Consider the following 25194-nt stretch of genomic DNA (forward strand, 5'->3'; position numbering starts at 1 on the left):
GCTAGTTCATTGAGGATATTTTTTCAATTACTTACTAATAGACCAGCAGTGATCAACCATCTGTCTCAGTGGGTAGAGGAGCTTGTAAGCAGGGTTTCTCTTGCTCCAGACTACTTTGTAGCTGTTGGTAGAATGTATCCTTGCACATCACACTTCAATTTATAGTTTATTGATAAAGAGCATATCAAAATGTTGTATTCAAGTTCACAAACTAGACAGTGTATATTTGAACTTATATATTTTATCTTGAATTTACTATATAAAACATATAATACAATGGACTATAGCTTGAAGAATATTTGTATTTTAGACCTGGGATTGATGAACTTTTTCTATTATTGGGCCAAATAATAAATATTTTAGGCTTTTGCACATCATATGGTCACGCTCCACTCTCCATTATAGCACAGAAGTGGCCTAAGGTAATAAATAAACAAGCATGGCCAAGTGTTCCATTTAAACTTTATTGATAGTCATTAAAATATGAATTTTGTATAATTTTCACAGGTTATGGAATATATTATTTTGATTTTTTTTCCTTATTACATATACATGAAAAAACTAGTTGCAACCTCGTGATCATACAAAAACCATGGGTGGTGGTTTTCCAAGTCTCATTCTAGACCAAAGAGTGTAACACATTTTAAGCATGTCAATAGATTAACTTTGAAATCTTTAGAGTTGTCATGGTGTTTTAAATTTCTTGACTAGAACAGTAGGAAGTTCAGTGATTAAGTATTTCTGGAATCAATCAGTGAATAATAAGTTATTGTGTTCACTGTGACCAGCATTCTACCAGTGAATATTTAAAAGAAATATTCTGACATCAAGTAATTTATAAATTATTTTTAGAGCCAAAGTGAATATAACCTGAAATAATAAATGTTCAGCTCTGAGCATTTACAAAGTTGAGAGTTTGTGTAGGAAAGAAAAGGGTTACACTAGTGTGGACATTGGAAGAAGGGCAATGGTTATAGAAAATGGTCATAGTAAATATCAGGTGGGCTTAGATGAATAGTTGCCATATAATTCTTCACTGAATATTTTTTGTTTATTTATTTTTCATATCATAGAATGAAACCTTTAATATCTGAGAATATTAATAATACCGTAAAATTAGAATGCAATATTTGGGGAGCATTTCCTTTCATATGGAACATTGTATAAGCATTTCACATTAGTATTGCACAATAGAAATCAAATCAAGATGCGCTTTTAAATGGATTTTTAAATACAGTCTGCTGTCATGTATGACTAAAAAAAATAAAAATAATAAATGGATTAATGTATAATTTAAATGAAATTTTTATTTAAAAAAATTTTAGTATTATATAAAGCAGTGATGTAGGATAAAATGAGATTCAAACAAATTGTAAGCAGTTTCAGAATTAATGAAAGCATAGACTCAAGTTGTTTGAATGAATGAATGAATGTAAGGGATTGAATGGTATATTGATTTTCTAAATTTGCGACTGTTTACTTCCACTAAAGCAGCATCTATATACTCTTGATTGAACTTGTCTGCTAACTTTAGCAAGAAGCTGTAGTGAGACATAGTTAGCATAATACAGATGACTGTCGTTGTTGCTGTTTTTAGAATAAGCAGTATGTCTGACTGGCTGGCATCTGTTTCTCTCTTTGTCATAACATGCTGGAGACGGTTCAATTTTCAAAATGTAGGTAGCCCTCAGTTAAAAATTAATTGATAGGTTTAAAATCGTGGGCTATAATGTCAGGTGGACTGAGGGGCAATTTTCAAATTAGTTTAATTCAGGAGTTAATTTTCTAGAAATAATCAGCTACAGTGAATTTTTCTCTTACCTCATTCGGCATGTAGACACGTGACCCTTACAAAAGAAGAATTTATTTTTATGGATTAGTAATTCTTTCTAACAGGTACATCGAAAAATCAGAGAAGATTCAGATATGGCACAAGATTCTTTACAGTGCCTTGCCCAGTTAGCTTCTCTTCATGGACCCATCTTCCCAGATGAAGGATCACAAGTTGATTATCTAGCACACTTCATTGAGGGATTGCTGAATACTATCAATGGGTAGGTATATTTACCCTTTATAACTGAAAAGGGAACTTTCCGAGTTTTCCTTGTGTTAAAGAGTGAAGGAAAAAAGAAAGTAGTGGTTTTTTTCCTCCGTTTTGTATTTTGAAGTGAAGTCATGTGGCTAATTTGGAATTAATACGCAGAGATATACTTTTAAAAATGAGTAAGTGATAATACTTGCATGTTTGGAAATGAGTTGTAATTTTTCTTCTACTACCACTTAATAATAATCCTCATTACTTGGTTTATAGAATTGAAATAGAAGATTCTGAAGCTGTAGGAATCTCCAGCATTATCAGCAACCTGATAACTGTGTTCCCTCGAAATGTTTTAACTGCCATTCCCAATGAACTTTTCTCCTCCTTTGTTAACTGCCTCACACACCTCACTTGTTCTTTTGGGCGAAGTGCTGCATTGGAAGAAGTGGTGAGTGACTATTGTAAAATAAATCGTGTCCTTTTTTCATGAGGAAATTTATGCTGTCTTTGTAACATTTTCTTATGACATGTAACTATTTTAAGTGAGTGGTAGTAGCTGTTGTTAAATTACGAATTTGTTCATATATGTAAGTTAGTTAGCAACATGTGTTTGGAAACATGACATTTAAAATTTGGGGGTTCAAAACAGGTGAAAGTTATTGGTCTTAAGATTTTAATTTTGAGATAATTGGAATTCATTACTTCTATTAAAAGTTTTGTGAAAACCCCATTTCACAATTTAGCAGGGTACTGCTTTGTTGTATATGGTGTGATTATGTGTAATTTTATATGTATATGTATTTATTTTGATAATTTTTATTTTGGACTTTTTGGGAAATTATGTAAACATGATGCAGTTCAAATTGTAGCCATGCTTATTTTGATTAGATGCTTCTCATTATTTTTTGGTAGAAAGGCTTAATAGTATATTTTGGTAGGATCTAATTTACATTAAAATTAAGACTGATAATAATACTAATGATAATTTTTAGCACAGATTTTCAGATGTACATTTTCAAGTTTATATTTAAATTTAGAACACACATACTAAAACCCTTGAAAACACAGCTGCTTTTATAAGTTACTGTGAATAGCTACATTAATCATGGAAAATAATAGATTTTTTTCCCTACAAAAGTTATTGTTGAAATTCTCTTTCATGAATCAAAATGTGAGTCTTTTAAAAGATTATAAAATTAAAAACAGTATTTGTAGATATCTGTTAGGATTTTATGTTAAATCCCAAGTAGTTTTGGTGGAACTCTGGCACTGTGTCGGCTTTTTGAATCCCTTCAGAGGTCTTCAGAAAATTAAGAACTTGGAAATGATTGTGTTTATGTAATTGGGCACTTCAGTGATTTGATGAGAGGAAAGTAGCTGGGTCAGAAAAGGATTTATCTGATGGAAAACATTTAAGTAGTAGAGGAATAGAAAGTTAAAGCCATTATATGTGGGGTTTGAATTTCCTAGGGAAGTAATTTTATGTTCTAAACGTGAAAGTCCATAGAAAATTTAAGTATTCAAGTGTTACTCAAACTCTTCTCAAATGATTCCAGATTTTGAACTGGTTAGGACTCATTTAACATGGCTTTTGTACTTTTCCCTCTTGGTTTATTTTCTCCCCTAAGCCAGGTAGATTAAAGATTTAGCATGTTGATCAGATATTTAGAAACATAGCTACCTTTTAGTTTCTGTTTGTTTAAGAGTAGTCCAAACATTTCAAAAATTGCTAAAGATATATGACATTAGTGGTTTGCAAATTTTACATTGAAAATTTATTTATTTTAAGCAGGAGGCCCTCAACTTGACAATTTTTCTGTCAAGTTTTAACATAGAAGTATTGGGGTATGGAAAGCCTATATAAACTTTCAGAGAAGCAGGTACATCTTCTGCTTGTTTCACAAGAGGGCATGCTCCAATGTGCCTCATAGGTTTCATTTAAGTAAAGTGTTGTATTTTTAGATGTTTTAATTATTTTAATTGATATATTTAATGGTTATTTTTAAAAGTAATTGGTCACCCATTATAAAGAACAGAGGGTAACAGTTTGTTTAAAGCTTTTTAATTGTGGAAGCCACATTGGGAGGTTTGGTGAAGCTGACATCTGAAGGGGTAGTAGCCGTTGCACAGTGACTTGAATGAAGACTAAACAAATCCTCCTATATGTCATTTCAGCTTCAGTGTTTTATTGTCTGGGGAATATATAGCTAATACTAAAAGTTCATGAACAAATCCAGTCAAATCAGATTGTCTGGACAGACTGTATTATCTTTTGTTTCCTTGGTCACCCCCTGGTTGCATTATTAGTTCATAACACGTAGTAGTTGTCCTGAGCTGGAAAAGTGTATGAGGGAATGATTTTTTAAGGAAATTTGGGGACATTAGTTCATTTAAAAAAAAAAAAAAAGGATCCAGTGTGGTATTGAAAGATCATGAAATTTGGTGGGAGAGATAATACAGTCATGAGCTGAGTAGTTGTAAAGTGCAGGATTTTAGGCAAGCTGCTTCCCCTTTTCTGAATTTGTTTTCTCATTGGTAAAGTCAGAATGATAATCTCTGATATTTTATGGTATGGATTAACTATATGAAAGTTCCTGTGTAGTATGCACACTGAAATGTAAAATAATAATTTTTTAAAAATGAACCTTTAAGATGGTTGATGCTCTGTATTTTATGTACTGTTACTATGTAAGACTGATTAAGTTTTATTTTGTACAAACCAATAATTTTTTGTAATTTCAATTTTAAAAGACTTTTTTGTTTGTCTTTAATATTGAAAGAGCTTCTTTTCTGTAAGAAAACATGTTTTGCAGATAGACTTGTTTTATTATAATACTTTTTTCAGAACTGCTATTTCTTTAGGAATAATGCTAGATTCTGTTTTTCTAAGCAAATCTTATCTTTGATAGTAACTATATTGCTATACCAAAAGGGGAAAAAAAGAATATTTTCATAGGAAGAAAAATTTTGATACTGGTGTGTTTTTGAAATATGTCCTTGCTTAGTGACTTTTGCTTTTGCGTGAACATTATATTTATGACTGTCATTTGACCTGCAGTAAACTGAGAATCAAAAAAAGTTCCCGTCTTTAGCCAAGTTGTTCTGTTAAAGTTTCTTGGTATTTCTTGAGATTTCATGATGCCTCATAAAAATGTTTTTTATTATATCCCCAAGTCTAATTATTATCTGTTTCTGGACTGAGGAAGTGAGAATGATAGTAGAGATGAAACAGTATTGTCTTGAAGATTAAAATTCTAATAATTGTTCATTTTAATATACCAACTATATCAAAATATTTATTATATTAGTACATGCATTTGTATTAATTTAGTGAAATTTGAGGAAGATATGACCTGAACTCTATATCAGTTTCTTTCTTGATTTATTTTATCTGTAGAGTATTTTTAGTTCATTTCACAAGTAGGATCATCAGAGAGGCCATGCAACAGATTGAATAAAATGTAATGACAGCAATGTGTTCTGTGTATGTATTTTGATGTGTGTGTAAAGGGAGGTGTGATGGTAGATATTACTTTATGAAGGAAGAACTTTACATTTGGTTTTAGTACATTTATAACCTAATCTCAGGACCAACAAGATAAGGTAGAAAAGGATTTAATAAACTTGTTAGGAAGTTCCTTAAAGAGTGCAATGCAGTAGAATAATTTAGCGAGTGAGGGCATTTAAAGGTCAGCATTCTTGATTCAAAATCTACTCTTGTCTTGTTCATTGGGTGATCACTTTGTGGAGACAAGATATGATGAAAATGAATATAGTAAAGCTAAATTACAGATTGAGAAGATTAAGAGAAATCTTGGCATTTCCATGATAAGAAAAAAAATATTTAATTAATCAATTTATTTATTTGTCTGTTTTTGTGGTGCTGGTGATTGAACTCAGGGCCTCACACATGGTAGGCATACCTCTACCATTGAACTGCATGCCCAGCCCTTATTTTCTAGAATGGTGATGTCAGTACAGTGTAAATAACTTGCATCTTCTCTCATGAAAGAAAAGCTTTTTTGAGAATCCCTACCAACATCCCTTGCTCAGTGGTTCTGATAGCTATTATTTAATGATATTAGAGAGAGCAAGGTGACTGTCCAGACTCTGTTCACCTGCATGCATTTCTCTAGCATAAAAGATCATAGGAAAAATGGAAATGAGATGCATGAGTATTTTTTAAACCTTATACATTGAAAGTACATTGCTTTATAATAATAACAACCATAGTTTTAGCTCTATGATGATATTTGGAAAAAACTGGTTACCATTATACCTTAGTATAAAATATACTTACTATAAGAAGTGTTAATAAGAATTATGTTAATGTTTTATTTTATTGTGGTTGGATTATAATTTTACTATTCAATGTTTTGTGATTTGGTTATAACTCAGTTCTGATTGTTTAAATCCTAATACATAACCAGTGTTTAAATTTTACAGAATTCTTGTACTTGAGATAGTGTATGATAGATGTAGAATAAAGCTTATTTACTGTGATAACATTGTTCCATGCAACATCCCTGTTATTGTTTATAATGCTAGCATTAGAAACATAAATATGAACATGAACCCTGTGGATCCAGTTAAAAAATGAATGCTAGAGTGCAGTGAAAAAGATTGCCCTTCAATCCATTGTAAGTCAAAGGAGTTCCCCAGATGTCAGCCCATTTAGGAATACTAATAGGTTAATTTGGTTTCAGAAATATGTGTTAACAGCTACTATGTGCCAGGTGTGATGTATAATATGTATGCATTACTTTGCATTAAGAATTTGGAAATTCAGGGGTGGGATGTAGCTCAGTTATGGAATACTTGCCTAGCATGTGCAAGCCTTGGATTCTACCAAGCATTGCAAAATCAAAAAACAAAAAATGCAAAGAGCATTTACAAAGGAAGAAAGTACGTTAACCAGAGTAAAACATTTAAAAACTTGTTCTGTAAATTAAAACTTGTTCATATTTTTATAGGGGTAAGTTTTTTTTTTTTTTTTTTTTAATTAAGTCATCTGTCTATAGGATTCTACTGACAGCTGCAATACTTGTCTATTAAATCAATTTCTCTTGGGGGATTTCAGAAGCCAGGAATACTGTCAGCTACATAGGTACTCTGAAGTTATGTTAATTTTGTTAAGGACTAGCTAGAAAAACCAATATAATTAGATAATGGATTGATTTCAAAGGTTTCTAAATTCTTACTTTCTTAAATAGAGGGATCCATTTATCACTCTTCTGTCACTTTTGTCTATTAACATATTTATCTAAAATGATACTATATTAGGCAAGAGTCTAAAATACTTACAGCAGAGGAGTAACAGTATAAACAAGTATGGCTCTTCCATTTTGTTCATAAGTCCTTGTTAATGTTTTATACTAGGCAGTGTAAATTTTTTTGTGTGTGTGATTTATCATTGAGTTTGGTGGTTGTGCTATAGCCTGTAAATTTTCACCTTTTTGAAATATTTCATCATACAAAGTGTAAATTTTATATATTATGCTATTATGAAGAGTAATAGAATAAACAATTCTGTATTAGTCACCCAGATTTTTAAAATGATATATTGATAGAGCCTGAATTTTTATCGCCATCCTGTTTATTGTAAGCAAGTTTTATTGCATAACTTGCTTCTGCCAGATGATTTTTCTGTTAGTGAACTTCCCAGCCTGTGTTCTTTTAACATTATCCCGGTTTCTTCCATCTGTGGTAGTTGAATTTGATTTTCATGCTCAATTTCTTAAAAACCATAACACAGCAGTAGCCTCAGGTTGGAAATATGGAACCCAGAGTTCCACAAGGCTAAGGAGCTTCTTAAATTTTTTTTCCTTTAATAAAATTTCTCATCCATCTCATTGCTTTTTTTTCTGTCTTTCTCTCTCTCTCTCTCTGTACTGGAGTTTGGAACCCAAGGCCTCATACATGCTACCTAAGCACTCTACTTCTAAACTACATCACTGTCCTTTTTTATTTTTTATTTTGAGACTGGATTTCACTAAGTTGCTCAGGCATGTCTGAAATTTGTGATCTTCCTGCTTCAGCCTCCTGAGTAGCTGGGATTATAGGCTTGTACAATCATATAGGCAAATCATACTTTTCTTGCATAACCACTTGTTATGTAAATGTAAAAATAATTTGGGGTTGAGGAATATAGCCCAGTGGTAGAGCTTGCCTGGTATATGTGAGACCCTGGGTTCAATCCTCAGCACCAGGGAGAGAGGAAAGTGATAGGAAAGTAAGATTTGATGATTGAGAGAAAGAGATTTTCAAATTCATGGAGAAGATTTGGTTATTTGCTGTTTGTGGGAAAAAAATGTAGTGGGAAGAATTATAGCCGATATCTACTGGGAACCATGGTTCCATCATTGCTAGGAATAGATTTGGAGTTGTTTTCAATATAAGAACCAAACTTTTAACTCCTTTGGTATAATATTTATCTTGTATGCTTTTACAGTGCCTAATATTAGATTTATGTAGATGGATAAAAATATAAAGACATATCGTAGTGCAATTCTAGGTTCATAGCACAATCTGAGTGAAAATACAGAGTTCCATATTCCCCCAGTAGCAATGTGCACAGCCTCCTCCCCATCAACCTCCCTCCAATACTATCCCTCCTCAGAGTGTGGTACATTTTTTAGAGTTAATGAACCTATACTGACACATCATTATCGTCCAGAGTCCATTGTATATCCATGAGAGTTTATTCTTGGTGTTGTAAATTCTATGGGTTTGGATAAATATATATTGTGTCCACCATTGTAGTATCATACAGAATAGTTTCACTGTCTTAAAAATCAAATCCTCAGGCTTGTAATCCCAGTGGCTTGGGAGGCTGAGGCAGGAGAATCATGAGTTCAAAGCCAGCTTCAGCAAAAGTGAGGTACTAAGCAACTCAATGAGACGCTATCTCTAAATAAATACAAAGTAGGGTTGGGGATGTGGCTCAGTGGTCAGGTGCCCCTGAGTTCAATCTCCAGTACCAAAAAAAATCAGATCCTCTGTGTTTCACTTATACATCCCACCCTACCCCATTAGCCCCTGACAACCACTAATCTTTTCACTGTTTCTGAAGTGTCTAGAGTGTTATACAATTAGAATCATACAACAACGTTAATTTTAATCTCTGAAATTCAGTATGTCAAGGGTTGGGGACAGGTTGACATACTGAAAATTTTCTTTCAAAAGCTTCGTTTGGCAACATTTTCACAAAAATATTAACCACTGCTTTTGAATTATATATTCAACATAATTACCAAAGCATAAAAACAGGATTTTTTTTCCCCCTGTGTCTGAAGGGCTGCATATAAATTCATATGCACTTGCAAGTTAATTATGGGCATTGAAAGAGAAGTGCTGATATCATATTTTGATTACCTTCTCTACCCTCCATTTCCAAATGGAGTAAAGTGGGGTCAAGTAGTCTCATAAGCTCTAAGCCCCTCTCCAAAGCCTTTCTGGCAGCAGGCCTGACAATACCGGGTGCATGAGCACATAGTGTCTAGCTTGGTCTCCTTAGTCATCTCTGTGCACGTGCTGCTGGCTTCACTGCTGGGTTTTGGCCAGAGTGGCTATGGAGCAGGGCCAAAGGATTATGAAAAAGAGCTAGGTTAGGTTTCAGTTCTCTGTGATTATACTTCTACACTGGAAGATCTAGTAGCCAATTGTCATCAACCACATTTCTCACACTTTGCCTGATGAGTTACTTGTACTGGTATTCACAGGTTACCAGAATTTTTTTTTAGGGGTCTATAGTTTTTATTTTAAATTGCCATCCAATGAGTAGGAACTTTTAGAGTCTACCTGTGATTTTCTCTTTTGCTTGTATCAGGGCTTTATAGAAGGAATTGTTGAAAACTCTTTCACTGACAGAAAGCTGTATAAGACTTTTATGTTTTTATTTAAAATTTTCAATGTATCAACTATGATAACATGTATTTGATACATACTAAAAAAACAACATAAAGTTCTTAGAAAGTGGTCCGTTTCTTTTCCTTTTGAAATGTAGGTCAGAGGATGCTGTTCTGAAGTTCCCATTAAGATATGTTATCAGTCTGTTTATTTTGGCAAGATAAACTGTTAAGACCTAACATGATGTCTGTGAAGCACATGCTTTGTTAAGTATATAAACAGGCCACAGATGTTTCTATGGGAAGAAAGTATTTTATTCATCTGTGTTCCAGTATTCAGCTCTTAGCATTTCATACATTTTTGTTGAAGGATAAAACCACCTTCTCCCACTACTGACAACAAATCAAGTACTGTGCTTAGGTGTTTTAGCACTCTTTTTGGTTATTTTATATGTATTCTGTCATTCATCCTCAATCATATGTGACTTTATGATGACATATACAACATATATGTAGTTCTAAAATGTAGTAAAATAGCTATGTGTGAACCCACAACTCAACTCCAGCATTTGGAGTACCTGATGCTTGAGACTATTAGCATGTTATATTTAAGGTTCATCTCCCTCAGTGTTCTCCTACTCTACTCCCAACAGCAGAGATGACTGACTACTGGTCTCAAGTCTTATCATTTCTTTCCTTTAAAGTTTTTAATCATATATATGTATTCCTATAACTGTATCATTGAATATTATACTATAGTTTATCCATTCTCTTATAAATGAATTTTTGAGTTTCCCTCCTTTGTCATTACAGTGTTGCTATAAATATTCTTTTATATTTTTGAAAGTTTTTCTTTTTCTTTTTCTTTTATGTGTGTGTGCGTGTGTGTCTGCGCGAGTGTGTTGGGAACTGAACCCAGAGGCTCACACATTCTAGTCAAGTGTGGGTTACATCCCCAGCCCTTTTGAGAATTTTCAGTTTTCAATCCGGGATTGAACTCGGGGACACTTGACATTTGAGCCACATCCCCAGCCCCATTTTGTATTTTATTTAGAGACAGGGTCTCACTGAGTTGCTTAATGCCTCACTTTTGCTGCGGCTGGCTTTGAACTCATTCATGATCCTCCTAACTCAGCTTCCTGAGCCACTGGGATTACAGGTGTGCACCAGTGTGCCCGGTCCTTTTGAGAATTTTTCTAAGGTTTAAATTTAGGAGTGAAATTTTTGGATTTTAGGATATGTAAATGTTCACTTTTATAAGGTAGTGTCAAAGTATTTACTGAAGTAATTGGGTCTATATACATGTTCATGAGTGGTGTGTATGAGTTTTCTTTGATCCATTTCCACTCCAGCATTAAACACTAAACAAGTTAAAATAGAGTCTTTGCTTTCTCAAAGACTAATAACATTAAGCTTTGTAGATGCAATTCTTGTGATTCCTCTTTCAAAATGCTTGTTCCTGTCCACTGCTGTTTTTGATTTGTTGTTTCTAATGCTGTTGTTTGTTTATGTAGTACCAGGGTTTTAAAACCCAGGCTTTGTGCGTTTTAGGCAAATGCTCTATGATTAAGTATATCCCCAGCCCTCCAATTGACCATATTCCTGTTGAGTTGTTGATCTTAGTGATTTGTACAGTTTTTTGTTTTTTTTTTTTAATGTTCTGTGTACTAATTTTTTGTTGGTTTGTGTTGCAGATCTGTTCCCCTGTTTTGTTTCCCCTTTTCATTTTATGGTCTTTTCTCTTAATTTGGAATAAGTTTAGATTTATAGCAGAGTTGCAAAGGTACAGAACAGAGAGTTTCCATATATCTTGTACCTAGTTTTCCCCTAATATTACTCTTACATAACCATAGTTTTTTTGTACTATAAATTAACATTGATATATTTTTGGTATTAAACTACAGACTTATTTGGATTTCACCAATATCCTCTTTTTGTTCCAGGATACCATGTTGCTTTGTGGTATCTTGTGATGAACACATTCTCATCTTACCATAGTTGAGATGATGATGATGATGATGATGATGATGATTTCCTTTGTGATTTTAGTTCTTTTGTTAGACCTTACCTCTTGTGTTCTAAATATTTCATAGTTTGCCTTTCATTATATTATCATCTTAGAACTGAAGTAGAAATCCAGTTTAATTTTTTTACATGGATAACAGGATTTTCCAGCACATTTATTGAATAGTATTGAATAGTACTTTATTTCTTTTTCTTTCTTTTTTTTTTTTTTTAATTTTTGGGAGTGGGGGTACCAGGTATTGAACTCAGGGGCACTTGACCACTGAGCCACATCCCCAGGCCTATTTTCTATTTTATTCAGAGACAGGGTTTCATTGAGTTGCTTAGTGACTTGGTAAGTTGCTTTGAACTCATGATCCTCCTGCCTCCGCCTCCTGAGCCACTAGGATTATAGGCATGCTCCACCACGCATGGCAGTACTTTATTTCTTGATGATCTACAGGGCCATAGCTATAACATACTTAGTTTTCATGTATAAGTGGGTATTTCTGTTTATTTCTGTACTTTTGTATAACAGTCCTAACAGGAAGTCTGGCTAGGTGGTAGACATGTTACATCACCTCATTTTTTCCATCAGAAGAGTCTTGAATATATTTGGTCCTCTGTTCTTCCATGTAAAATATTCAGTTCATCAAGTTGAATTGTGATTACTATTATAATGAATTTTTACAAAGAGTGAGCATCTTTACAGTATTAACTTTCTCTGTTCATGATTGTGGCATTTCTTTATATTAATTTTGGTCTTATTTATTCAACAAAGGAACAAATATTTTTTAAGAACTCATTTTTGTTGGTATCATGTCATATCTTTTGTAAGCTTTATTTTCCAGATTACTTCTGGCATAAGACATGCAGTTAGCATTTGTATATTGAGATGTTTAGTAACATTTCAGAATTTTTATTGATTCTAATAACCCCACCACCACCACACACACACACACACACACACACACACACACACACACACTGGGGATTGAATCCAGAGGTACTTTACCACAGAACTATATTCCTAAAAAATGCGGGTACCAGAGATTGAAATCAGGGGCACTCAACAACTGAGCCACATACCCAGCCCTATTTTGTATTTTATTTAGAGACAGGGTCTCACTTAGGTGCTTAGCATCTCGCTGTTGCTGAAACTGGCTTTGAATTCTTGATTCTGGGATTCTTCTGCCTCAGCCTCCTAAGCTGCTGGGATTGCAGACACATGCCACTGCCTGGCTCCTACCCCATTTTTATTTATTATTTTGAGACAAGTTCTTGCTTAGTGGCTGAGGGCCTCACTAAGTTCCTGAAGCTGACCTCAAACTAATGATCCTCCTACATCAGCCTCCTGAGTTGTTGGGATTATAGGCACACCACTACTGTGCCCAGCTGATAGTTTGTCTTCAGAGTGTTTGATTTTCTATGGATGATGATATCTGCTCTGAATAATGAGAATTTGCATTTTTCTTTACAATCTTTATAATTTGTATTTCTGTTATTGTTTATTTTTTCCTCTTTGTATACTGATGAAAACAAGTGGTAATAGAAGATAACCTTTTCTATTTCATCATTAAGAACAATGTTTGCTGTAGGATGTTGAGCTGTCTTTTGTGGGTATTGATATTAATTAAAAGCTTATCTGCATAATATATTAATGTGGTAAATTACATATCTAGATTTTTCTTTTCTTTTTTTTAAATTTTTAACTATTTTTTTAGTTATATCTTCAATTTTGCTAATATCTTCATTTTGCTAATTTATTTTTAAATATTTATTTTTTTACTTGTAGTTGGACACAATACCTTTATTTTTATTTATTTATTTTCATGTGGTGCTGAGGATTGAACCCAGGGCCTCGCACATGCTAGGCAAGCGCTCTGCCACTGAGCCACAACCTCAGCCCTTTTTTTTTTCAAGATTTATTTTGTAGTTGTAGTTGGACACAATATCTTTTTTTTTCCTTTTTCATTTTGACAATATTAATTCTGCTTATCTGAGAACAAGGGAGATCTTTCCATCTTTTTCTTTCTTTCTTTTTTATATATATAATAGCAGAATGCATTACAACTCTTATTATGTATATAGAGCTCAATTTTTCATATCTCTGGTTGTATACATAGTATACTCACACCAATTTGTGTCCTCATACATGTACTTTGGATAATAATGATCATCACATTCAACCATCATTAATTACCCCATGCCCCCTCCCTTCCCCTCCCACTCCTCTGCCCTGTCTAGAGTTCATCTATTTCTCCCATGCTTCCCCTCCTTATCTGACTATGAATCAGCTTCCTGATATCAAAGAAAACATTTGACATTTGGGTTTTTGGGATTGGCTAACTTCACTTAGCATTATCTTCTCTAACTCCATCCATTTACCTGCAAATGCCATGATTTTATTCTCTTGTATTGCTGAGTAATAATCCATTGTGTATATATGCCTCATTTTTTTATCCATTCATTTACAATACCTTTATTTTATTTATTTATTTTTATGTGGTTCTGAGGCTCGAACCCAGGGCCCCGCACGCTCTAGGCAAGCGCTCTATCGCTGAGCCACAACCCCATCCCATATATCTAGATTTTTCTGATGTCAAAAATTACCTTGCCTTTCTGATCTGAGACCAACTTGATCATGATATGTCATTTTTTTTTTTTTAATGCACTGTTGGATTTGCTTAGTATCAGAGCGAAACCAGCTTCTCATGTTACTCTCAGACTCATCTCTTTCGATCAGTTTGTATAAAATTGGTTGTTTTGTTTTTGTTTGGTTCTGAGTAGTTCAGTAGGTCTCACCCATAAATCCACTGAAACTGGTGTTTTCTTTTTGGGAAAAGTAAAAATAAATAAATAATAAAATTAGTTGTAGATGCACACAATACCTTTATTTTATTTATTTTTATGTGGCACTGAGAATCAAACCCAGTGCTTCACACATGCTAGGCAAGCACTCTACCACTTTTCTTCTTTGGGGGAAAAATTTAACTAAATTTTTTAAGTGGTTAGATATGGGAATATTCATTTTTTTTCTTTTTATCCCTTGATCGAATTTGCCAAGATAGATTTTTGTAGGAATTTGTCAATTTCTTATAAGTTGTTAGTTTTCACTTTTATTTTGTTCTTCACATTCATAATTTGAATTTCCTTACTAATGTTATGAAAATGGAAAAAGTAATTCAAACAATTATGCAATGTTAAGATTATCCCAAAATTCCATCACATAGAATTGTTTTTTAAAATTTATTTATTTATTCTAATTTGTTACACATGACAGCAAAATGCATTTCAATTCATAGTACATATATAGAGAACATTTTTTCATGTCTCTGGTTGGACACAAAGTACAGTCACACCCTTCATGTCTTCATACATGTACTTAGGGTAATGATGTCCATCTCATTCCACCATGTTTCTTACCCCTTTGCCCCCTCCCTTCCCCTCCTTCTCCTTTGCTCTATCTAATGTTCCTCCATTCCTCCCCTGCTCCCTCACCCCACCCGCAATCCTTACTATGTATCAGCATTCACATATCGGAGAAAACATTTGGCATTTGGTTTTTTGGAATTGGTTCACTTAGTATGATATTCTTCAACTCTCCATTTACCTGCAAATGCCATGATTTTATTCTCTTTTAATGCTGAATAATATTCCATTGTGTATATATACCACATTTTCTATATCCATTCACTGAAGGTCATCTAGGTTGGTTCCACAATTTAGCTGTTGTGAATTATGCTGCTATAAACATTGATGTGTTTGTATCACTGTGGTATGCTGTTTTTAAGTCAGATGTTTTTAAGTCCTTTGGGTATAAACTGAGGAGTGGGATAGCTGGGTCAAATGGTGGATCCATTCCACGTTTTCCAAGGAATCACCATACTTCTTTCCATATTGGTTGCATCAATTTGCAGTCCCACCAGCAATGTATGAATGTGCCTTTTTGCCCACATCCTCACCAACACTTATTGTTGTTTGTATTCTTAATAGCTGCCATTCTGACTAGAGTGAGATAAAATCTTTAGGAGTGGTTTTGATTTGCATTTCTCTAATTGCTATGGATGATAAACAGTTTTTCATATATTTGTTGATTGTGTATCCTCTTCTGAGAACTGTCTGTTCAGTTCCTTGGCCCATCTATTGATTGGGTTATTTGTTTTTTTGGTGTTAAGATTTTTGAGTTCTTGATATATCCTAAAGATTAGTGTGTAGTAAAAATTTGCTCCCATTCTCTAGGCTCTCTATTCACCTCACTGATTGTTTCTTTTGCTGAGAAGAAGCTTGAATTGTGTTATCATTTGAGTGACGGTCTTTCTTGGCATCTTTTGATTCACATGTAGGACTTTAAAAAATTCTAATTATGGAATTTTAATACTTGTTGAAAAAGCAAAAAATTAGATGTGAACCAAAATACTTGTAATTTCATCTTCTAATAGTTTCAATATACTTTTTTCTAGGTTTTAAAGCATAAATTAGACTTAAAATAATTGCTTTTCATTAATGTTATGAGCCATTTCTTATGTCCTTAACTGGTACACAGTGGAGAAATGGTTCAGTAAATCAATTTACTATTTATTCTACTATTTTAAGTAACGCTATAGCAAACTTTCTTTTACGTAAATCACCATGTGACTTTTCTGTTCAGTAGACATTCCTAAGGAAGTTAGTTTAATTTTTAGTTAACCCTTCAAGCATTTCCCCCCTCCATTAGGCTTCTTTCACAGCTGCTTTTCCATAAATCAGGCAATCGTTTTTGAAAGAGTGGTTAACTCTTAGAGAGAAGGATGGAAAGTAATTCCAGAACAGTTCAAACAATATTAGAAGTCTTTTTTAATAATACTCTTTGTACCATATAAGACTTCTTTCTTGTAACTTACATAAAGAACACTTAAAATAAAATGGTCTTTTAAAACTTGCAAAATAGAATCAGGATAAAATTAAAACTAGAAGAAAAGAATAGCTCTGACACACTAGACTATATTCTGTGTGTGTTTCCAAACTCTTGTCCTTGCACATTTGGCTTCTTTGATATCACACATTCCTGGTATTTCTTCTGTGTCAGTGTTTTCCTCAAGCCCCTATGTGGGCTCTGTCTTTGTCCTTATTTTATTTTTATTTATTTTTTTGGGGTGCTGGGCATCAAACTAGGGCCGCTTGCATGCCAGATAAGCACTCTGCCACTGGTCTTGTACTCCCTCTTCTGTCCTTATTTTTTTACCAACACCCTACTTTTAAGTGAATGCTCCTGGTTTTATGATTTTAAAATTAAATATATATATAACTATGCCACATTTGTATTTCCAACCCTCTTCCCTAGATTGCAGATATATATCAGTTAATTGAACATCTCACTTGAATTTTTTATTTACATCTTGCACTGAACATGTCCAAAAGAGAAACCTTCCTTTCCTTGTACATGTTATTTCATTTGGTCTTTAGCATTTTAGGAAATAGACCACCATCTTTCCAGATGCTCAAGATAAAATTTCAGATGCCACCTTTGCTTTCTCTTTTCCCTCAGACTTTCGGTTTCCTTCCTTCAAAGTCTTCACTCAGTCTGGCCACTTGTCAACATCTCCCTGCTGGCCCAAGTCACCATCATACTTTGCAGTGCAGGCAGTGTGCTTTTCTTTTAAAGAGCTGTATCATGTGTTTTCATCACTGTTTATAACATTGCAGTGGCTTTTTGCTGCAATTAGAAGAAAACCTAGTCTCCTTTCAAGGCTCTCTGAATCTGTTTTTTCCTGCCACCCCCATCCTCACCTCAGGTTCTTTCATGACCTATCCCTATATACTCCAGGTTCACCAGCATTCTTTCTGTTGTGTGAAATTCCTAGCTTATTCCTCCCTCCTGGCTTTTGCAACTTTTAAAGGTAAAATGACTTTTTAGCAAATTAGCTCTGCCCAGGGAGATTTTGTACCACAAATAGCTCTATAAATTAGCCTGTTGATGTGGATCATCTCTCTTACCTGTTTCTCTGAAATTTTTCCCTTATTTTTAGTAGTTTAATTTTGGTATAAAACTTTAACCCCGAAACAGCAGTTCTTCATGAATAAGAAAGAATGGGGAAAAAGGAAATTAGGAATAGCAAGCTTAGTAATTTCACTAAGACTATGCAGAAAATTGTGTGTGTGTGTAGCATCATGGTTTGGTTAATGTTCGAATCACCTAGCTCCAACACCATCCAAAAAAAAAAAGGAAAAGAAAATAGGTAGAAAGTGCCCATTTTATCTTTTTATTCGAACAGTTTTTTCTTCTTTTTTTTTAAGTTGTAGTTGGACACAGTACCTTTATTTATTTTATTTTATTTGTATGTGGTGCTGAGATCGAACCCAGGGCCTCACACATGCTAGGCAAGCACTATACTGCTGAGCCACAACCCCAGGCCCACATTTTTTCTTCTTTACTTTAGAAAAATGTTAGTGACTCTTTGCTTGAAAATACATGCTCCAGGGCTGGGGTTGTGGCTCAGTGATAGAGCGATGGCCTAGCACGTGCCAGGCGCTGGGTTCAATCCTCAGTCACACATAAAAATAAATAAATAAATAAATAAAGGTATTGTGTCCAACTACAACTAAAAAAAAATTAAAAGAAAATACATGCTCCAAAATGTCCTGAACAGGTAGTCTTCTAAAATAAACAGTAATTTCAGATTGCCTAACAATTATTTAGACTAAGTTAGAAAAAGTTTAGAAGTTTAATTAAAACAATAAGAATCATCATTTTTTAAGGAACAACTTATAAACTGTGTGATTCTTTATGATGCCCATTTCTTTCTTTGGATATTTGTTTTATGAATGTTCTTTTTTTTTTTTTAGCTTGATAAGGATGATATGGTATACATGGAAGCATATGATAAGTTGTTGGAGTCCTGGCTAACTTTGGTCCAAGATGACAAACATTTCCACAAAGGCTTTTTTACCCAACATGCAGTTCAAGTTTTTAATTCCTATATTCACTGCCACCTAGCTGCTCCAGATGGCACAAGGAATTTGGTAAGTTTTAAGCCAGGCGGTAATTAAGAATCATCATAGACTGTTTCATCTTAAGTAGTATATAAAACTAGACATTTAAGATAGGCCCCCTGAGAAAATTTGCTGAGTGCAAAAGTGGCCCTTGTTGTGTAAATGAGTTCTTATATTGGCCGAGGGGGGTGTGTTACTTATAGTCCTCTCCTTTCATCTTTCATTTTCCTACCTTTGTCTTGCTAGTTGTGCAGTGCTAATGAATGATTTCTTATATCCAAAGGACCAGGAATGTGAAAAGATCATTTTATTGACAAGTGAAGTTCTCCAGTGTGGGAGGTGGGTTATGGGTATGCAGTTAGCTGTGTTTATTTTATGCACTGGTGAGTGATATTTCTACATCTTTTTGTGTTGTGCCTCTCTTTTGATAACCACTAGAGCTGTTGCCATGGTTAGAAAGGAGTCCCTGGATAGCTGCACTGAAGGTTGACTTTGTCCAGCTCTTCTTTCCATATGCAGTTTTGAAGCTATTTTATAGGGCCTCAAAAAATCCTGAATAAGATAGTACAGTTCCTCAATTGTTTTTTTCTTTTCACCTGTAATAGACTGCCAATGGTGTAGCCTCTCGTGAGGAAGAAGAAATAAGTGAACTTCAAGAAGATGATCGAGACCAGTTTTCTGATCAACTAGCCAGTGTAGGAATGCTAGGAAGAATTGCTGCAGAACACTGTATACCTCTTCTGACAAGGTACACACAGTCCAAAGAAACCCCATGGAGCAAATATTCTGTATTCACAATTCCCCGGAGAGCACTTAAAGTGTTTAAAGACTTTAAACACCCCCACCCCGTATCCCAGCACACTGGATCAATGGACAGAAACATACTCATGATTCCATTCTTTGGCTTATACATTTGGAGCCCAGGCACTACAGCATAGATGGCAGAGAGATTATGGAAAGCATGGTATGAGAAACAATTTGACCCATATCATAAAAAGTTGGAATAACCAATTTTCAAATGCGTGTTGTAAACCTTGATTGTTTGTAAAGCATTGTTTTCCTTCTGTGTCATAAATAGTAAATTAGATTCCTATGGTGCTATGACAACAATTGTGTACTATAATACTTTTGTATATTTGTTTTTTGTGCTAACATCTTAATTTATATTATCTAGTATAGGGAAGTTATAAATTGTTCTTCATCTTTGTGGTTGAACTTCATGAAGCTAATTGTTTTGTTTTTTCCTCTTTTTTAGTTTATTAGAAGAAAGAGTAACAAGACTCCATGGTCAGTTACAGCGACATCAGCAACAATTACTTGCTTCACCTGGTTCAAGCACCATTGATAACAAAATGCTTGATGATCTCTATGAAGATATTCACTGGCTTATTTTAGTTACAGGTTGGTTAGTTTTTCTTTTTAAAATGTAGTTGTCAACAGTTTAAGCTCTAAAAGAAGCTTGATATATTAAAAACAGTAGTTTATTTATAATATTGGACAAAATTTGGGTATAGTGTTATTTGCCACAGAGCTTTGGATGTATTTTTTCTTTTTTTTTAAATACTGGCTAACATGTATTCATTGCCTATTGCACACCAAGTGTTTCATGTGGATCTCATCATACTCTACCAAAATCATACTGTTAAGTATTGTTACTGTTACCATCATCATCATTATCCCCATCAAACAGACAAAGAAGCTAAGAGTATAAGAAAGTAGACCAAGGTCACATTGCTATTAATTTTTGGAGCCAGAGTGCAAATGTAGGCCGTCTGGCTTTTAGGATTTTCTTCCTTAACCACCATACTATTAGTGTTTATTTTAAATAATCAGGGAAAATTCTGACTTTTGGAAAGGCATTCTTTAATATTGATTTCTAGTATGAATAATAGAAATCATATTAACTTTATAGACAATATTACTGAAAATTATTAAAAGGTAGTGCATTCAAATGCCTACATGTCACTATGAATTATAAAATTGATGAAGAAAACATTTGTCCTTTGTATTTTTGAGGGTTGATAATCTGAGAAATTGAAAGTTTCTTCTCACCAACTTTAAATTAACAGATTAACAGTTATGATTTACTTTTACATCAATTTATGTGATGTATATAAATCAAATAAAACTGAAAACATTTATAGTGCAATTTGGTAAATGTAGATTTGTTAAGTGTTCATTTTTAATTTTTTTTAAACTGAAGGCTACCTCTTAGCTGATGATACTCAGGGAGAGACTCCGCTAATACCTCCAGAAATAATGGAATATTCCATTAAGCATTCATCTGAAGTTGACATTAATACAACACTTCAAATTTTGGGATCTCCAGGAGAAAAGGCTTCTTCCATCCCAGGGTACAACAGAACAGATTCTGTGATTAGGTAATATGAACTCTATAGCTGTGCTCTTGTAATTTATACTGTTTTATAAATTTTGAGTTGATGGGTAGATGAACAGAGGGATAGGCACGCTGTAAATCGGATACACAAACTAAAATAAAACTTGGAGAAGCCTTGAAATACACAAGGATGGCAAGTACTCAGTATTATTTAGGCAACACCACTGTGGTGGGAATTGACAGCTATTTCTAATACTGAAGAAAATAAATGTAAAATTACTCTAAATAGGAGATTTGGAAGAGACATTCGGTCTAATGTACTATGAACATAGCACTTGTCCACCAGAAAATAGTACTGAGGTATGTACAGGCACCCTTAATAAGGGAAACAGGAATTTGAGGTTCTTAGGAACCAGGTGAACGTTAATATGTGTTTATTGTTCACGAAAGCTAAAACTACATTTCTTTGGCTTTCCTAAGGAAAACTAATTTTTTTCTTATAAAATGGAAATATTTATCTTGAATATGTGAAACAATGAGACCCTGTTGGGGGATTCACAAGGTAGAATAGTGCCTCCAACGAGAGAGGATTCACTTTAGTCTTCCCAATAGTAATGGCAAGTTTTCATAATTTTTAATGGTGACGTTAAGAAGGGGTAAATATGGAATAAATAAATATACTTTTAAAAGTGGATTTGAAAATAGTATTTTAAATTTGAGTATTTTCAATTTAAATTAAGAATACAGTCAGAGATGTCAGTAATGATAACAAATTAGTTTTGGTTTTTTTTTTCAGTTGCAAAATCAGTAACTCAAACAAGCTGCTATCCCTTCTATTCTTTTCTTAATGAAAAATCATGGGCATCATTTAAATCTCTACAAAAGAAAAAGTGATTTTTTTTTTCCAAGTTGTAATACTAAGCTGATATCAAGGAAATCTTTGGGAATTCATTTCCTTTAAAATAAAACTTTCTATTTGAAAAGTTTTAAACCATTCTCTGGGATTACTATAGTCTTTAAATTCAGTATCTGTGGAAATCAGTGCTTTTGCTTTGGTTTGTTTTATGGTGAATGTTAATTTCAAAGACAACTAATTTCAGGGTGCTGTCATGTATTCTTTGTCATATTTCTTGCCTGGGTAGTACCATTAGGAGTGCTTTCCTTGTATTTTAAGTGCTTTTTCAAATTTTTTTCCAGTCCCAGGTATCAGTGTGGGAGCAAAACATCTTTGTATCTGAGAGCACAGACTATGGAGGGTTGTGCACCCCCCGCCTAAAAAAAAAAAAAAAAAAAGTCCCCATTTTTTTTTAATCCAAAAAATTAAATGTGAAATTAACTGGTGTTTAGGAAAAATGTTCCTTGTTTTACCAAAAACATAGTTCACCTTTATTGAAGAAAATACCATTTAACAAATAATTATTGAGTACTTAACTATGTAGTAGTCACATTAATGGTGCTTGGAATATATCAGTAATAAAACAAACAAAATTCACTCCTCCTATAGAGCTCCCTGTAAAGGAGAGATGATCAAGAAGTAAAATAATATTAGAAAACAGTAAATGCTGTGGGTAAAAATGTAAGCAGAGTAGGAGGATAAGGAGTTAAGACTTCAGGGATCATTTTAGTTTTAAACAGTGTGATGCACGTCGGCCTTTTTTAGAGGTGATTTGAGAGCAAAGACTTGAGGATGGTATGGAAACCATAAAGATGTCTGGGGGATAAGCATTCCAAGGAGAACAGTGTCTTATACCAATGCCCTGGGCATATCTGGCATGTTCAAGGAACAGCAAGAAAGCCATTGTGGACTAGGCAGACTGAAGTAGAATTTTGTAAGAGATGGTGTTGGGAAAATAGAAAAAAATTAGATAAGGTCTTTAGAACTGTATAGCATCTTTCACTTTTGCTCTGAGTGAACTGGCGTGCTATTACAGTTTTGAGCAGGAAAATTACTTGTGTGTGAAAAAGATTACTCTGCTGTATCAAGAGTGAATGATGAAAGTGAAAAGACCAGATATGTAGCTAGTTGCAGTAATTCAAGGATATGATGGTATCCAGATCAGATCAACCATAGAAAAGTCAACCATGAAAAAAGTTAAAAACACTGATTTATTGTGTTGACTTTTAGTTTGTGAAATGGAAATGTAATCCAGGATTGATTTAGGAAACTGAGTGCTGTCTAGAATATACAGTATTTTCAGATAGCATTCTTAAGGAACTCAAGTAGAATTGGGGTATTAATCTTGGAATAGCAAAAATAGAAGATATTTTGATCAGTAGTGTCTTCAATTCCCCTTCATGATGGGATCTGAGGATATAATAAAGTGTATAGGAACACTTGTATGTACCTAGTCTACTGGCAGGGGACTTCTACTTGCAGAATGAAAGGAAGGCAAACAGTGCTCAAGAAGCAAAGGTGAGGAGAGAGAAAACTTGGTGTGGCTAGTGTGTGAATGTGATGGGAGGAGCACTGGTCCTGATGAGTGAGATGAGGTTGAGGCAGGGAGGGTGCTATAGGTGGGCTCATAAGGTAGGAGTGAAACTGGGGGAAAGGATTTGCAATAGATAAGTGAACTTATCCAGTTGTTTAGAGGTGATGTTCTGTGGAAGATAGAGTTAAAGGGTAACAGCAAATTGGGAAGCATTTTGTTAGTATTTTGGAGTGAAGGTAGAAAAAGTCGCTTGGGTTTGAGAGGTGTGTCTGAATGAGCTCCCAGGAATATGCTAATTGTTGGATGTGGTGGAGAGGAGATAGAAAGGATGAAAGAATGCACTTGGGGCTCCCCTCTGTCTGCCAGACCACTGCCTGAGCTGCTGTCTGTCTGTCTGTCTATCTTTTTATTAATTTATTGGTACCAGGGATTGGACCCAGGGATGCTTAACCACTGAGCCACATCCCCAGCCCTGTTTATATTTTATTTAGATACAGGGTCTCACTGAGTTGCTCAAGGCCTTGCTAAGTTGCTGAGGCTGGCTCTGAATTCATGATCCTCCCAGCTCAGCATCCCAAGCTGCTGGGATTACAGGTTATTCACCTTTCTTCTACTTGACAAAAGAAAGGTGGACGATCTCTCATTCTGACTTTACTGTGGGGATTGGCAGGTATATAAAAGATCACAGAGTGCCAAATAAAGGAGCAGGTGCAAATAGTGCAGTGTTTATTAGAATGAGTGTACAATTAGGAAGTTTATCCCATTGCGTTATGTAATATTGAATAGGACCTAATCTAGTGTCAGCTAAGAGATTATTAAAATAATTTTTGATGGTAGATCTCTGTGATTTTTGTCATATACCTTTAGAAGAAATTCAAATAATTGGGTGACCTTGCAGTTTTAAAAATACCTTCTTTTTATTAATATGAACAAGTTTTTTCACTGTTTTCTATCCATTAAAATGAAAAATACAAACCAAATTGTGTTCAATGGTGGCTTATCCTGGTAATAAGTAATATTTATTCAGAGATACATGGGAAAGAAAACACTACTGTGTTAGCCTAGACAGTTGTATCATAGTATGATCAGCAAATATAGCATATATATTTATTATATTAGGATAATGTTCTATAGGGAATTGGAAGTGAAAGAAAATTTTGTTCACATTTTAAATAGATGGTGTTAGCTATAAGAAGACTGATTGAATTCTAGTATATAAACATATAGTGTTAATGTAATCATTTATTTAGAATTCTGGTAGGCTGGAAATGATCTAAAATTATTTAATCTTTTTTTGTTGTTGTTGTTGGGGGTGGGACACGGGGAGATACTGAGGATTGAACTCAGGGGAACTCAACCTCTGAGCCACATCCCCAGTCCTATTTTGTATTTATTTGGGGTCTCACTGAGGTGCTTAGTGCCTTGTTTTTGCTGAGACTGACTTTGAACTCGCGATTCTCCTCAGCCACTGTGTTGGCAAATTATTTAATCTTATGGGGAAATTTTGGTATATTAACATAAATGAAATAATGAGGTTATTGGAATATTTTGTTTACCTACCCCCTA

The 25194-nt window shown here is 34.1% G+C and overlaps 1 protein-coding gene across 1 annotated transcript in view; it reads left to right on the forward strand.

Moving 5' to 3' along the window:
* The window catches only part of Xpo4 (exportin 4), a 112944-nt gene that overhangs the window by 74289 nt on the left and 13461 nt on the right, over positions 1 to 25194 (forward strand). The window contains exons 8-13 of the mRNA XM_015499309.2: positions 1897 to 2054; positions 2312 to 2486; positions 18715 to 18891; positions 19467 to 19609; positions 20117 to 20262; positions 21065 to 21242. Coding sequence (XP_015354795.1) covers positions 1897 to 2054; positions 2312 to 2486; positions 18715 to 18891; positions 19467 to 19609; positions 20117 to 20262; positions 21065 to 21242 — 977 coding nt within the window. The remainder of the gene's footprint in view (positions 1 to 1896; positions 2055 to 2311; positions 2487 to 18714; positions 18892 to 19466; positions 19610 to 20116; positions 20263 to 21064; positions 21243 to 25194) is intronic.

Source organism: Marmota marmota, unplaced genomic scaffold, assembly GCF_001458135.2.
Source record: "Marmota marmota marmota unplaced genomic scaffold, marMar, whole genome shotgun sequence".
In the NCBI taxonomy this organism is placed as follows: domain Eukaryota; kingdom Metazoa; phylum Chordata; class Mammalia; order Rodentia; family Sciuridae; genus Marmota; species Marmota marmota.